Genomic DNA, 15,763 nt, shown 5'->3' with positions numbered 1-15,763 from the left:
CAGAAATACCTCTTTTTTACATAAAGAGTGGGATGGTAGAGATGAAAACTAGTGAGATTCCAATAACCTGCACATGTAACAATGAAAAATCAGACCTAAGTGGTTTTTAGAAAAGCACTTTCAGGATTCCCATCAAAGCAAATACTTTTGTGCATGCATACATATGTCAGGGTGTTCGAATGTGTGTGTATAAATGACAGTTTGCAGCTTCAGAACCTGAAGTCAGATATATTAGACATATGCAGAAAAGTATCCTAATTTTCAGAGGGACAGTCATTTGCATCCTTCACTGAAGTGATGCACATCTCAAAGATGATCCTATTCAAAAAGTAAGCCAGGAACTGCACAGACCATAATGACCATGGAAACCTCCACTAATGATTTCTGTAGCCATTATCTGCATTGGAATTCTTCCCAAAAAGAAGGCAAAAAAATTAATTCTCTGTCAGGACAAATGGATCAGTATCCTGCTTTATTATTTGCATTTTGTTTTTCAGTTGACTTCCACAAAATCAGAAAAATGCAAAGAATGTGAAGAATATGAAGAAAAAAATTTTGCAGAATTTGTACAGAATTTTGTAAAGGTTATACAGAGGGATTGCAAACACTGACCAAAAGACGCAAGCTGGGAAACAAGATTCTTACATGAACATCTTCAGAGAAATTAGATTATCACCAAAAATAAACTGGAAAAAGAGCACAATTTACAATCCTCTTGGCTGTCTCTTAGTATATCTATTTCCATTGTGGTTTTCAGGTAAAATCAATTACTTCTTCTACTCAAGAACTCAAAGTCAAAAGTTAGAATATTTATTTAAAGACTCTTCCTTGCCCTTTCCCCCTTTGGTACAATGCTAGCATAAGGGCATTAAAAATTATCTCCAGTCTTCTCACAGAAGGTAAAGCTGGTGCTTGGTTCTGCTGTCCAATGACATGTTTTGTTCCTTCATTTGTTACGTCTAACGTGACTTTATTCATTAATGTAATGACTACAACTCCTTTATCAGTTACCAAAGATTTCAATTGAAATTTCAACCAAAGGAATGTTAATTTCATTCTCTGAACAAAGGAGGTGACCAAGTCTTTTATGCACTTAAAAAAACCCCAAAACTATGTGGTAGAAATCTTTCCTGTGAAGTAGGGTTCGTAACTTTAGTCTCCTTTTGGGAAAGAACTTTGAAGGCACAAATCACTTTTGACCAGTTACTGGAAATCTTAACTGTTTTTCTATGACTCAATGCAGTCAGCTGTCCTCTGGTATCTCTGCTATGTTTCCCAGTCTTCTTTGGGCTCTTTCTAAACTAACTGCTTTCCTCATGATTCATATCCATGTCATACCAGCTGCCATCCATAATAAGTAATTCTTTTCTCCAGGCACTTCCATTTCTCTATCTTCAACTGATAAATGGCTGAGTCATTCAGCTGTCCACTTACCAGGAAGGAAGTCTCAATCTCATTATGGCAGCAAACACACTGTCTGCTTCTCTCTTATTGTGGGGATGCTCCCAACAGTTAATCTTTAGCACTCTGAGGAGATGAATCTCCAGTAAACTGCAAGAGGAAGAACATAAATGTGAGCATGTGGGATGTCATCTTCCAGGGGACTTGTAGACAGACAGGTTGGTAAATTTATAAGCACATTGATGTCAGCATTAATCACTAGTAGACATATCACAAAATAAATAAATTATTTGCCACCACAAAACATCAACAACGGAAGTGTTTATTACGTAGTTTGGATGAGATAAAATGGTCCTACATTTTAAATTTTTCCTTAATTCAGTATGCACTGAATATGATTTCCCTTCCTGATGTCATATGCACAGGAAAGGTAACACCAAGTTACAACTTCAGTCAAAGAGATAAAGGGACTTTCCTTATTTCTAGCTTTGAGAGAGCAGCATTATACTCATGATGGGAGAACCAAAGAGCTGCTTTGCTCAGAGTTTTCTTTATCTTGACCATTTTGAAAATAAATTTACTGATTAATTTTATTTTGTTTTTCACTAACATATTTACCAGTGGCAAATATTTTAAATACTGTGAATTTGTCTTTTCAAAAAATATTGCTAAGTCTGTGACCCCTCAGCTTGTCACCCTGTTAGCCACTTTCTGTTGGACACTGGCCATATCCCTTTTATTTCATTTTACCTCCACCTGGTCCAGGTGCATATTCTGGAATGAAAAGAGGCCATTTTCTAATCTGCCCAACATTTCTCCTAGGGCTTACTTTTTCCTGAGAGCTAAGCAGCCAGCTTTACTACATCCTGAATCCAATGGTTACAATAAATTGTCTGATTGATATAAAGGGTGGTCTAAATTAAGGCCAGCTTGTTATTTGTTTGGGGTTTTGTTTGTTTTTTTTTAATTAGGAAATTCATATGTATTCCAGAGGAAAAACATGGACATATCTGATCTGACTTCTTAGTCCTGTAGGCAGAACAGTAAAAACTGATTCAGAATGGCTACTTTTGAAGTAAACATCCCCAGATTGAAGAAGGTATTTCTTCTATACAAGTTTGAGTTATTTGTGTGGCATTTACTAACTAATATTTTCCAACTGCTGTTGGCAAAAAGTAAGGAAAAGATTAATACTGTATTTTCTCCAATTAATCCTGCTCAATTTGGGGACTAAGGTGACTCACAGCAGAGTGTTTCTATGTACAGAAAGAACAATAACTCTACCTTTTGACATTAGAAGAGAAGAAAAAAGCTCTTCCACAGAAGTTTTGGACTACATAGTTCTGTGTTCCTGACTTTGCAATAATTTAAAATCTGCTTTTCCTTTCCATTCCTACTATTTGGTATCCACATTTCTTTTCTATATCCTAACAGGACAATGCAAGTAGCATTATCCTGACGTCCTCTGCCTTCTTGTTTTATTGGACCCTGAAGATAAATACGAGTTGTTCATCCATAGAATGTTGCCTCTAGTGGCTCCCAAATGTTCAAGCACCTGTTGATCGTGTACTGCTCAGATGATTTCACAGACATTTTAAATTCTGAACTACAGATACATTTCTTGTTGGGACCTTCACTGTTTTGAGGAAAATATAAAAGAAGGAATTCTTTACATGCAGTGAGATAGCTGGGGGATCAACAGCAATTTCAGATTATCCATCTTGTTCATATGGTTATGTGAGCAAAATAATACTAAAGAAATGTACTTTAAGCAGCTCCATGTGGCAAAAGCTCAGAGAGACAATGAATATTTGAGTCAGCCAGCCCAATGTACAGTGGTAACACTTACAAAGGAGGGCAAACAGTGTATTTGAGATCTATGTATCTATATAGTATATATAGATATCAACAGGCATTCTCCATGGATAAAGCACTGTTTCAGCTGCTTCAACCTTCAACCAAGGGTTCAGGTTCAACGTTAATAGCACCCAAGGTGGGTAGTTACTGTAGAAACCACAACATTCCAAGTACATCAATTACACACACAGTTGTTGTTAACTCATTTGTCCAGGCAGCTGCATCATAGTTACTGTGGCTCTGCTGCCCACTAACCCCAAACTAAGAGCCCTGTCATCGTAGTGAATCTTTGACTCTAAACCCTTTTCTATTTTTATGTGGGCAACACCCCAACAAAATGAAGCTCTTAATATTTAGTTGCATTTCTCATAGGAATAATACAGAACAAATATATAGGAACAATATGATAATAAAGTAACCTGAGATTAGCCTAGTTGTATTATCAACAACTCCTGTATCACAAGACTTGCCCTCATCACAGTTATACTGACAGGTGACTGAGCTGCCAACCCCTTCCTTGTAGTATCAGAAACACACGGAACATGAAACATCCACTACAGGAATGAGAGCAAAAAGGAGGAAGGAAAATGAGTGCAAGCCACCTTAAATGATAACAGTGAAAGCAAAATTATTCCAACCCACTGTGAATCAACTGCACCACATCTTTCTGAGCAGCAGAATTCAGCAAGGGGCTGGATGAAAATAAGGAAATTTGCCTGCAATTGGAAAGTTCAACAGTAAATTTCAAAGAGTACTTCCCAGAACTGCAGTCAAATCATTCATGTCTTCATCTTAACAGGAGCTAAAGGCAGCTTTCTTTGGACATTCCTGTCCTGAGTCTCTGAGTCAAGGTCATAATAGGATATCTTGGCAGGAGAATTAAGAATGTGAGAATGAATTTGCTGCTCAGAACAAGTGGATCAAATCAAAGCAAGAGACACAAATTTCATTGTATCTTCAAGTCGATATTGGTGTTCTTGAGAAGAGAAATAATATTAATTTTTATCCAAAGTGGCCTTCACTTGCAGCTTATACATATGAAGGCAAAACTTAGTAGCAATAGGAACAGCATCACATGCTGGAATTCCTGTACAGCATCAGGAGACTGATCAGCATGACACCGAGCCATACTTGAAAGGGACATTCTGTAATGTCTTAAAGGGTTATATCTTCTCTAGAGGCAGAGAAGAAACAAACTTTGCTCATATGAACTCTGTGGCATTTTACTCTCATGCACTTAGGGAGGAAAAGAAAGCAATAAATGAGCAAGCTAAGCATTTTTTCAACAAAAAGTTAAAATCAGCACCTTGAAACCATCTCCTTCCAAATAGTTTCCTTCAAACAATGTCAGAGAATCCACCTCTTCTTATCAAAAGGCTTAATTAAGCCAATAATCAACACCTTAAATAAAGACAAAAGGAAATAAATACATTTCATAACCTCACCCTCTTCTACATGCTTATTAGATGTGGTATTTTCTTGACCAAGTCAAGCCAACCAGGAATCAATTGGCTTTCTAAAAATGGGGGAAAAGATGAGGCAATACAGTAAAGAATGAAAAATCTGCTTAGATGACTGACTTACCTCTGCCATGACATAAGCACCTCACTACCTCTAAAAGTTAAAAACATATAGGAGGAAAAGGAGTGAAGTTAGAACATAAACAGAAATCGGGGGTTTTCTGGGAATTTTCTTGAGAAATACCAAAGGCTAAAAAAGTTTATTTTAACTTTAACATACAAATTACTATCTTATACTGCTTCTCTTCCTTCTGAGTCTGAATCAGATTTTCAGAGATGAATGGTGACTACTGGGTTAAAGCTTTAAAATCTCAGGCAGATGATGAATTGGGAGGGAAGCAGCCAAAGAAATATCAGGAGTTATCTAATGTGTGAGGCATAATCTTTAGAACGTGTTCTCATAAACAAAATAAAAGAATTGAGTCATCCTGGTTTAATTGATTATAGTCCCTTTGTAAAAACATATCCAACAGGAATGCATCATGACAGTTCCTATCAATTCTGATGCTATGTCACCTAAGGAAAGAATTGAATCTTTCATCCTATTCCTTCAAAATCTGATATTAATAGGGAACATAAAAGTGTTTATATTCCAGTGGGATGTGTCCACAGTTCCTTCAAATTTCTAAACCTGAATATTTATTTAAGATTTATCTTGTAACACAGTCTCTCCTTGTATTCGAATTCCCTAGGCAAGGAAAAACAACAGCGTGGTTTCACCTCCAGACTGTTAATTCCACAAAGTCCTCAGCCATACAAATTTTGCCCCTTTTTTTCTTTTCCTAGTGGGACTTAATACTCCTCAGGGCTTTCCTGTACATTAGAACTGTTTCTAATGTACTGCTTTTACAAGCTTTAGTAAGGGAAAACAAAGAACTGCAAGCAACTTCTTCTAAGTCAAGATGCTTTCTTGAAATCAAATTTTAAAATACATTGACAGTGTTGCTGAAAGAACCTTCATTAGACCGAAATACAGTATTTTGTTGTCAGGTGAACAGAAGCCATCAGCTTGCAGGTTTTTTTTATTTAAAGTCTTTCAGGAAACAACTGCATTCAGCTTTTCAAGATGAAATATTGTATATCAGTAATCCTTACAGAACCTTAATGGCCGCTCTACCACACACGACAGACCTCGATAAAGTGACAAAAGAGAATTTAAGAGAAATTTAAAATATACTTATGTCGTTGAAATATGACACAAACAATGATAACATTAATTGAGTGTATCTGTGCCACAGATAAAACTGAGAAATCATTCTTTTTAAAAGTTGCCTTTCCCAGCTCTTCTAAGAGTCACATACTCCCTGCAGTTAACTGGAAATCTATAGTCTTGCAGTAATACAGGACATATTAGTAATCCCAGCTCGGGGGTCTTTTGAGCCATTAGTTTCCCAATGAGCCAGAATTTTCTGTATCAAGAAAAGAAAAAATCTAGTATTTCTTATGATTGGTAGAATCTACTGTTTTTCAATGCAGTACTGAGAAGTGAAACCATACTTTTGGTCAATCTCAAGGCATTCAGGTCAGTGTATTCAGTCTGTAGTACCTGAAATTCCCCTATCCTCTGAGGCAGTGATACTGAATAGCAGTTGTTAATCATAATCCATTATAACAGCTGGGAATTTCTTCTCCTCGTTAACCTTAATTGTGGCTTTTAAAATCGTATTTTCCAAAAATCTTCTTTTTAATTTATTAGTTGAAGATAACAAATGAGAAATTACATTTCCTTTGGTTGTTCCTTTGGCAAGCTTGCTACAACTAATTCAAAGAAAATTAGATCATTATGAATAATTTCTGCAACTTTTTTCTATAACAAGCTTCATGCTTTCATGCATCATTTGACATTTTAAAGTTTTAACTGAAGTCTTCAGACAACATTTCTCTCTCTTATAATTCCTACTGCAGGACAGTGACCGGGCTTTATTTTACCCCAGACAATCTTCCTAGCAGTAGGTATCAGTCATTTGGATAAGTTAACTTAACCAAAATCCCTTGGCTGTAGGGTAGTTTTATCAAATTGCATAATTCCTTTTTAGGACCTTATCTTCCAGTATTTTATACCACTAATAAATTATGAAGATCTATCTGGGACAACTTAGACAGAATTCAGTGAATTTCTGAAGTTGTTTGTAAGTTTTAAGTTCTCCAGCTACAACAGATAAGATGCAGATGTTAAGCACTGTCTTAAAGACCTAAATGGGGGGGGGGGGTTTCAGTTTTTTGTCCCCTTTTTTCCCCATCGTGACCTTCTGGGATCTTCTGAAAGCACAGATAATTCTGGATAGTCAGTGACTTATTTCAGCAGTGGTGAAGGAATCTTAAGCAGACAAACTTCCACAAAGGGGGCATCAGAGCTGGGACATAAGCTTCGCAGATAACATGCTTGTATAGGGTCTCAGTTATCTGGTGACTGACAGTTAAGTCAAGCTACAGAAATGATGCCCTGTCCTCCTCAGTGCACAGGGAAAGGCACCATCACCAGCAGCCAGTGGCTCTTTGGAAACAGCTATTGAGAAGCCATAATTTCTGTCTCTGTGCAGCAGAGCTCCTGGAAGTCCCACTGCCAGCCAAGTAGGATGGTGATGATAGCTGTGAAACTATCTTGGAACATGGTGTTTATACAGAACATTTTCTTCCAGGAAAGCTGCCTTAAAATAAAAATTTCAAAGCGGTGTTCTCTGGACTTTATGAAAGGCCTCTATGCATATACAAATAAAAAGAAAGGCTGGGGAGGCCAACAGGCACAGCACAGCCTATTTGGGCTTGGCCACATGAATTAATGAGTCTGCATTTAGTCCCAGAAAGCAAGGAGCAATTTTAAGCTGCATTGACCTAAAGGGACAGGACACAAATAATAGCATTGTTGACAAATATGCTATAAGATAGGATGAAGGCATAGAAAGTATTCTTTTTCCCTCTGGTCCTTGAAGTTATTCCAAACACTAAATATTAAAGTTGACAATATTTGGAATTTAACACTCAGATATCTGTGACTCCTCTCACTAAGCTGTTACCTGCATCTTCCAAGTCTGCACACCATGACCAACTCAAGGAGTACTGTATGTTGAAACCAGAGCATTCTTTCTCCCTGACCAGCTACAAGTAGCATTTCAAGTGCAAACCAACTCAGTAATGGTAATCTCTAACACCTAAAGTACTTTGTAACCACCACAGTCATCCAAACTCTGGGAAACTGAGGAGGAAGATAATGCACAGCTGTTTTCTTAGCTGCATATCATGCCCCTGAATGCTGAGACTAGCAAATCTCAAGGTTCTGAGATAAAGGAAGTAAGAACTAAGTAACATATTCACTGTTTACAATGCCAACCTATGCTGAGAACACTTTTGTTTATTAATGATAAAAAACAAGATCTGCCTTTACCCTTCCCACCTTCTTGATTCATGGTAAAAAGCATTGTATGTGCTTCCTTCTACAGCCCTCTTCTCTTTAAGGGAGTTACACTTCGCACAATAGTTAGGACACGGGGACATATGTTGTAACTTGTAACTTGAACAGTGCAGCTGGACAATATTTCTGCAAAGAAAAGGTGTTTACTTCAAACAATATTCTCTCACAGCTGTTGCTACAACAAAAGCATTTCAAGAGAGCTCAGAAATCTAATCATGCTTCATCACTGGTTGTTTTCTGGTTTGTAAGCAGAGTTGCAAATAATTTTTTTTACTTGAAAATATTTTCTACCAGAAACATATTGCATCTTCAGAAACAGTGTTTGAAGCAACTTAAGCTGAAGGTTTATTATAAGTCTACAGATGTTATTGTAAAAAGAGAATAAATATTTTTTGTCAAAAATCATGTAGCGAAGTAGTTTGCATTTTTCGCAATTCCTAGGAAAATTCCTTGTGGCATATAAAGAGTATAGATTATATTCTCAAACTTTCTCAGTACTTGAGGGAAATTTACAGTGGTTTTTATTCTCTACTCCAAAAAGTCTTACTGGAATTTTCAACTTTCACTATCTTCAAACAAACAAAAAAAGGCAACTTTAAGTCAATAATGGTTCTCAGTCAATCCAGAAAAACCGGCTCAACAGTAAAAATCTTGGCTGTATCTAAAGCCGTTAAGAATTTTCCATTCCTTGTGTAAATGTAAAACTCAATCTCCTTTGAATACAAGTGTTTCTTGTAGATTTTTTCCAAGATTGCTCAAATACTATCTGATATGTACCTTTGGCAATAGTTCTACAATGAATTGTAAACTCATTCTTGTTTTGCAAATATAATGGTAAAATCCACATTGTGCTTGAAATTTCTTGTATTTTTCCTTGATGAAAGACCTGGAAGTGCTTTTTACTAATTAAAATCAGAGATGTGAGTTGTCCAAAATATATACAAGTGCTTTTAGAATCAAAGGAGATTTAACTCCATTTTTATTCCACATACAAATACTCAAAACTTTCTCAGAATATATTCTAACAGGGCAACATTACTGTAAAACATAAGTCTGAATTTTTATAACTTCTCTGTAATCATTTCAAGAGTTAGAAATTCAGTAACACCCTTGCTGAGGGTAGAGGGTTAAATAAAGAATAAAGAGAAAATTTTTAAAAATTGATAAGCAAAATAAATTATTTGAACATGAGCCAGATGACTATAATTTAATTTTAGTTTTGTATATTACTAATTTTTTTGTCTTATCATCTTCCTTATAGTCTCCCTTCCAGCATTTCTTTGAGTTAGGCTTTAGGCTTTTAAAGAAATCCCTTAAAGCATATGGTTACACCTTCAGGGTTAGATCATGCCTCCAGGACACAGCCTTTCATTTGGGTTGTGAGAATGGCATTATCCTGCTTAGAACAAGGAAGTTGAGGAGCAGTGAGATGACAACTCCTTGGGATGAGAAGCAGAATTTACAGAAGTCTGTGCATCACCAGCCTTCTGCTGTGGACAGCTATCAATGCTGTATTGTTTAGATGCCTTCTTTTCAGGAATTTGAAAGAATTTTATAAAAGCAAAAGAAAATGAGAAAGGTAACTGAGATGAGTCACTGGTAGCAACTCCTCTGCTGTAAGGGTCAAATTTCAGACTGATATACAACTTTCAGCTAAAAGGATATTCCCAACTACAGCAAAGTGGTAAACTCACTCATGGCCAGGCTCTTGATCGCAGGATCAAAAGAAAGAACAACGAATATTTTCTCTAATTAAATTAGTTCCTTTTTCCTTGCTATTTAACCTCAAATATATTTATAAATAAGTCAAAATTAGTAATCTTTCTATGCCTGCTGACATAAATATGTAATTTGCCTCCTTACCCTCACAGTCCTTCTTTAAACAGAGTTGCTAGAGGTGTAATCTTTCTTAGGGACTCATGTGAACATACATAAGATCCAATGTTAAATGGCAAAAAGCAGACAATGCACATACGAAAAGTTCTTGTCAGCTGTGCACTGTAATCAGCCAACAAAGAACCCCTGAACATCTCTTATCCCCTGCTACTGAAAATATCTAACTAGCTGTCCAGCCATCCACCTGTCTTGCAGGTAAACACTTTTGGAAGTCCCCCTCCTGAGGAGGGGAGTGTGTGGAAAGATGGGGATGTGTTTGGCCCAGAGGTCAACCCACAGTACTCACTCTGTGCACTGTCAGTACAGAGCTATTGCCCTTTTGAGCTCAGAGGCCTGCAAATTACAGAGATCCCTAATCACACTTCGCTGCACACAAATGACCTCTCAATTTATTGTTCCATCCTCAACATGCACTACTCAGCATATTCAGTGCACTAAGCACATTTTGGAGTTGCTGTGGATTAAAGATTAACTGTGACAAACTGAACTTTTCAGCCAAGTATCCAAAGGGAACATACCAATTAAGCAATGCTGAAGTTCCATGCAGACAAAGCACACATTCTAGTAATAGCTTTCCAAACTACATGGCCAGGAGTAATTTGTAAGCTTTACAACCAGGTTAACAAACTGGATATGGATTCTCTTGTGCTCCCATTTCTATGTCTGTGTGGTCCCAGAGAGGGTTTCTTACCAAAGTGAGGGTTAATGAACAAATGTATGCAGTCCTTTCCTCCCTGCAGAGCCATCACACTACCACAGAAGAAAACACAAATGAGTTTTGACTGTGAATGTCCTCAGACCATCAAAAGGAAACCTACTCTGAAAGATTAATCTGAGCTCTCAAGAGCATTGCAGGCTTAAGCTGCATATTAGTGTTTAGTATTTCACTAGAACAGTTAAAAAACCACCAAAAGTGAAAATCTTTGCTGCATTCTGGCCCTTCATGTTGGAGGATTTCCCAAACAACTTCTAAGAAATTAAAGGGGTATTTATTGTTATTATTACTGCAACAGTAATAGTTGACATAAATAGAATCTGTCTAGCTCAGTGAACTGTATAACCTCTTCTTGGAAGTGTTCAAGTAACACCAAGTTTATTAAAAAAAAATTCTTGAAACACATGCAGTTGTACAACTTCTTTCATGGAACAGACAGCAGATGATAAAATTATAACCATTAGAATAAATCACAACAATATCTCTTTTTAAATCTTAGACATCCATGATACACTTATTAGAGTACCTGTAAATTAAAAAAATAAAAAGAAAAAAAGTAGCACTAACAAAACCAGAAACAAAAAAAGCATGACTGGGCTGCTGATCTAGCAATAGGATGAAGGAATGAGTAATAAAAATCTCTCTTTCAAGCATATTTTTCTAGTAAGCTTGCAAAGTAGACAGCTCATGAGTGCCAGGTTGATTTGGAGGGAGATATATTGTTGGGGGTAAATGCACAATTTCCACGAAGGGATCAAAATTATCCTTGAACTGACAGCTGTAGCTGAAAGACTGAAAATAACCCTTGTGTTTTCAGTGCTCACACACTTCGTCCTTTCCTACGATTTCATTTTTAGCACATGCTTTATATACCTCGTGATTAGTCATGAACACCCAAAGGTGTTTGTAGTGCTGTACTTAGTAGAAGTAACTTTAGAAATTCCATTACTAGACTGGGTTTTTGCTGGATCAAAGTTCTAATGAAAACTCATTTAAGATAACAAAAAACTTTATACCTATATTTTTCTAGCAAATTTTGATTAAATTTAATAAAAATAGATGTGAGATGAGATTTTTTTCAGTCATAATGGGCAGGCAATTTAGTTGCGAGTGTTCTTTAGCAATGTGCAAGGTATATAGTTCTGCAGGTGTAAGTCAGGCACAGACCTGAATCTTTTTTTTTTTTTTTGGTCTATAGAGAAGCATGTAAAGATATTGTCCATCTATTAAAGTATGCAAAGGAAATGGATAACTGTCATGGGATTGCACAGAGAAGATTTACATCTTCACTAAAGAATTTGGAAATGCCATGAAACATTTGTCTGTTCGTGTCCGAGCATATAAAACACTTGTCTTGGAATTCCATTTAGGTAAAGGCTTCATAAGCTCTGGTTTAGAAATCACCAGATGGTTGAGATTGAAGGGACTTCTAAAGGTCATCTGGTCCAACCAACTCTGGTCAGGCAGAGTCATCTAGAGGAGGTTGGCCACAACCATGTCCAGTTGGCTTTTGAGTGTCAGTTTTCTTAAACTATAGAATGACAGATAATAGTAATGGATGGTGTCATGCTTTCGTTCTGTGCTGTTCACCAGGAAATTAAGCTCCTTGTGAAGAACATAAAAACAATTAGTTAGTTATACTTTATGTTAAGTTTGTCCTGATTCCTATAGCATCCTGGAAACAGCAGTCTGACTCATGGTGTTTTTAACTCAGCCCACTAGGAACAATATGCCAATAGTACTTATGAGAGTGGACATGATAGTGGGGGTGTGTATAAATAAGATCAGTGTTCTGAACCTTAAAAAATGGCTTTAAAGAGAATTTTTTTTTTCATATTGTATTCTGTGCATTTTAACTGCATTACACATCTGCTTGATGGTCAATAAAAGCTATTATAAAGAATTTCAGATTTTAATTATCACTCCTGGATTAATATTTTCATAGAAAACAGCAACATTTTCAATTTAAGGATAGATTGGGAGTTTTGCATGTAATTGCTTAGTGTACTCCTTCCAGATTAAGCCAAATGCCTTGGCTCTCTTAGGTACTTAGCAACACTATAGACAATTAAAACAGAAAAGCACAGACAAAAGAGCTCACTGTGCATTGAAACACAGCACAGAAATCAGACAGACTGATCTGTAGTTTCAAGAGGGTTTATTCCTATAATGCAACCAACCAACAGTTGACACTTTACATCTGATTTTACCTTGGCATATGCTCCTCTAGCTAGGCACTGGGAAGAGTTTCCTTTCAGATCACACTTAATACTGCTCCCTTTTATGAAGTACTTCCCTTTGAACAAGTAATTGAAAATACTTGAGTGCATTTCATTATAGGATTATCTCCCAGTCACATTCTAATAGAAATATATTTATTGTTCTGCAAAGACTTGTTGAGCAAACAAGAAAAGCCCTTGCCCTTCACTAGTATTCTATTTACCTGAAGTCTGATTTAAAGAATTTTGATGGAATGGGCATCTCTGTGCAGCATTATTTTTTCAAGATGCCTATTTAGAACTTGTTCAGCATTAAAGTTAAGTCAATTGGTTACTTTCAGTAAGATTATAATAATTTCCTACCATGCACATTAACAACAAGATGATTCCACACTATTGGACTACCTTATAGCACAGAAGACTAGAAGTTATATAGCAATGAAAACAAAATTGAATGTGAGGCAGAAAAAGGATTGTATTTTTCAGGGTTGGAAGAGATAGCATGGGGAGCTGGGAGAGGGAAAAGGCTGGTAGAAGGCAAAAGAGTATTAAGCAGGTTTAACTGAGAAGGCCTGGAAGCAAGCTGTCCATGAAAAATGTGGCAGCTTAGGTCTTGTGTCTGAAAGACACTTTGAAAGGTACCGTGAGGAACAGGAATTTTTCATTTCCCCCTTCCCCTGTTCCTCTGCTGACATGTTTTCTCTCCACCTCATCCTGTACTCCACAACCCATCCTAGACCGAGAACTCCACCCTCCTCCCCACCGCCAAAGGCATCGTAACATCCATCCCCCATTCCCTGCCTCTGATTAACCTGCTTTTCTTCCCTGCCCTTCTGGGCAAGGAGAAACTCCTGAAAATGTGAGTTGAAGACAAGACAGAACCAGAAGCCGAACCCAAAGATCTGTGGATCTCAGAGAATAAAGCTTTCTGACCTTTTCCTGGCAGACCTGAGGCAGATGTGTTGGTAGGACAATATCTGCTTTGGATTTGGGCTATTTATATGGGCTGCCATTGCCTTCCTCATCCTCACATAAGCAGCAGCATGTGGGGCAAAGATGGATTCTTTAGACCACAGCAGTCCGTCTTTGCCCGCTCAGGCACAAGCTAAACATGCAATTTGCAGCACCTACAGACGGAAGCTGAAGAAAACCAAGCAAGTTGTATGCATATACAAGGCACTGTTTGCATCCTACAATCCTGTTAAGTGTCCTCAACAGAAGAGGCTGACTGTTTAGGCAGTAGTGCATGGAAATTTGAGAGCAGCTGTATGACATTTCAGGCCTCGAAGGCAAGCGTGTATACAAGTGCTGTTATCGATATCTTAGAGACTTCACCTAGGACAGATATCGTACTCATCAGGGCTGCAGAGAGCTCCAGGTGAATCCAACCTGTCCCCCAGTTTTTGCCCTGTTTGTCAGTTTTCCTGCTTAGGGAATCAGTTGATTCACCCCAAACACAAGAGGATGTGTAGGTAAAACGTGTTGGTTCCTAATTCTCTCAGATCTCGTTTCCCACCTGTTCATATTTTGAGTTTTGCCCTCCTGTCTCTGGCACTTCCAGCTCTGCTTCATAATCTGCCATTCCCCAGTCTGTCCAAGCACAGTTTCAGGACAGGCAGAGAAAGATCTCATCAAATCTGAAGCAGGAGTTGGTCAGGCATTAACTTGAGAGACCCTGGAAATTCTCAGTATTCATCACTGAACATAACACTTCACTGAAGGGGAAAAAAGACATTGAGAAGTAAGAAATTATTCTTTTTGGGGGGGGATAAAAGGGGCAAAATTATCAGTAATGACTCTACAGTACTTTGAATATTTAAAATGCTATATACTTTATGCATTTATGAGGTTGATTACAAAAATCACAATCACGAGAACAAGTAATGGGAATGTGGTGTGCAGACTAATCTTAAAACTTGGGAGTCAAATTCCAAATGCCTAGAAATGAATTTCCACTCAGTCCCCTATGAATTTACTCACCACAGTACCAACAGGACTACTTGAACAAAGGAATGTTCTCCTATTTAATAGTGATTACATATTATGTATTGTAATTATTGCTGCTCTTACTTCTATAATTATGGAGGCTTATTCATGAATATAAAATTCACAGTTTGGGGTGATGATCTATTTTGAGCTAATAGGCTAAATTCAAACATAGCTGTGTCCAGGTTTCCACTATAACCTTCTAAACTTCAGTGTTAGTAGAACTTATGGTTCATTACCTACTAATGCCCACAACTCATTTAACTCACATAATGATATAGATGTTAAGACATTACTCTCCTCTATTCGAAGACTGTACTACCTGCCACAGAGCCACATAAATCATAAATTGTAGTTGGTCTTTCAAAGGTCTTAAATTCTACTTTTATCAGGGACTCCCTTTCAGAATAAAGAATAGTGCTTCTTGCTGCGGTCAGTTCTAATATTATAGCTAAGAGTCTTGGTGGTGTTATTTTTTGTATTGAGACAGGCCTGATTACAAGAAGGAAATACAATGGAATCATAATGATGTTACTTATTTTGTATTGAAGAAAAAGTAGAGGCATGTTCTGCTAGGCATTGCACAAACACAGCATAGTAGACAGTGACTGCCCTGAGGAGATTACAGTCCCAGTAGGATTTACAAAGAGTAGGGAGTAAATGACATCCAGTACTAGGATTCTCTTTCTTGGTTTACTGATACATGACTGCATATCCCACCTAAATTATTTTATTTGATGAAGAGATATTTCAAATCACT

At 37.2% G+C, this 15,763-nt stretch overlaps 1 protein-coding gene and 1 long non-coding RNA gene across 12 annotated transcripts in view; one reads left to right on the top strand and one right to left on the bottom strand.

Moving 5' to 3' along the window:
• IL15 (interleukin 15) overlaps positions 1-703 on the top strand; it is a 31,419-nt gene extending 30,716 nt beyond the window's left edge. For all 5 annotated transcript variants that reach the window (XM_048303296.1, XM_048303297.1, XM_048303300.1 and 2 more), the window contains one exon: positions 498-703. In XM_048303296.1, the coding sequence (XP_048159253.1) occupies positions 498-611 (114 nt within the window). In that variant the 3' untranslated portion in view covers positions 612-703. The remainder of the gene's footprint in view (positions 1-497) is intronic.
• LOC125325819 overlaps positions 1-15,763 on the bottom strand; it is a 50,995-nt gene that overhangs the window by 18,905 nt on the left and 16,327 nt on the right. For 6 of the 7 annotated variants that reach the window (XR_007203564.1, XR_007203558.1, XR_007203560.1 and 3 more), the window contains 2 exons: positions 4,565-4,659; positions 1,435-1,551 (listed from right to left, as the gene is read on the bottom strand). This is a non-coding gene — a long non-coding RNA (uncharacterized LOC125325819). The remainder of the gene's footprint in view (positions 1-1,434; positions 1,552-4,564; positions 4,660-15,763) is intronic. The other variant, XR_007203563.1, reaches the window with a different exon arrangement.

Source organism: Corvus hawaiiensis, chromosome 5 (genome assembly GCF_020740725.1).
Source record: "Corvus hawaiiensis isolate bCorHaw1 chromosome 5, bCorHaw1.pri.cur, whole genome shotgun sequence".
NCBI lineage: Eukaryota > Metazoa > Chordata > Aves > Passeriformes > Corvidae > Corvus > Corvus hawaiiensis.
This window is presented reverse-complemented; position numbering and strand designations above follow the sequence as displayed.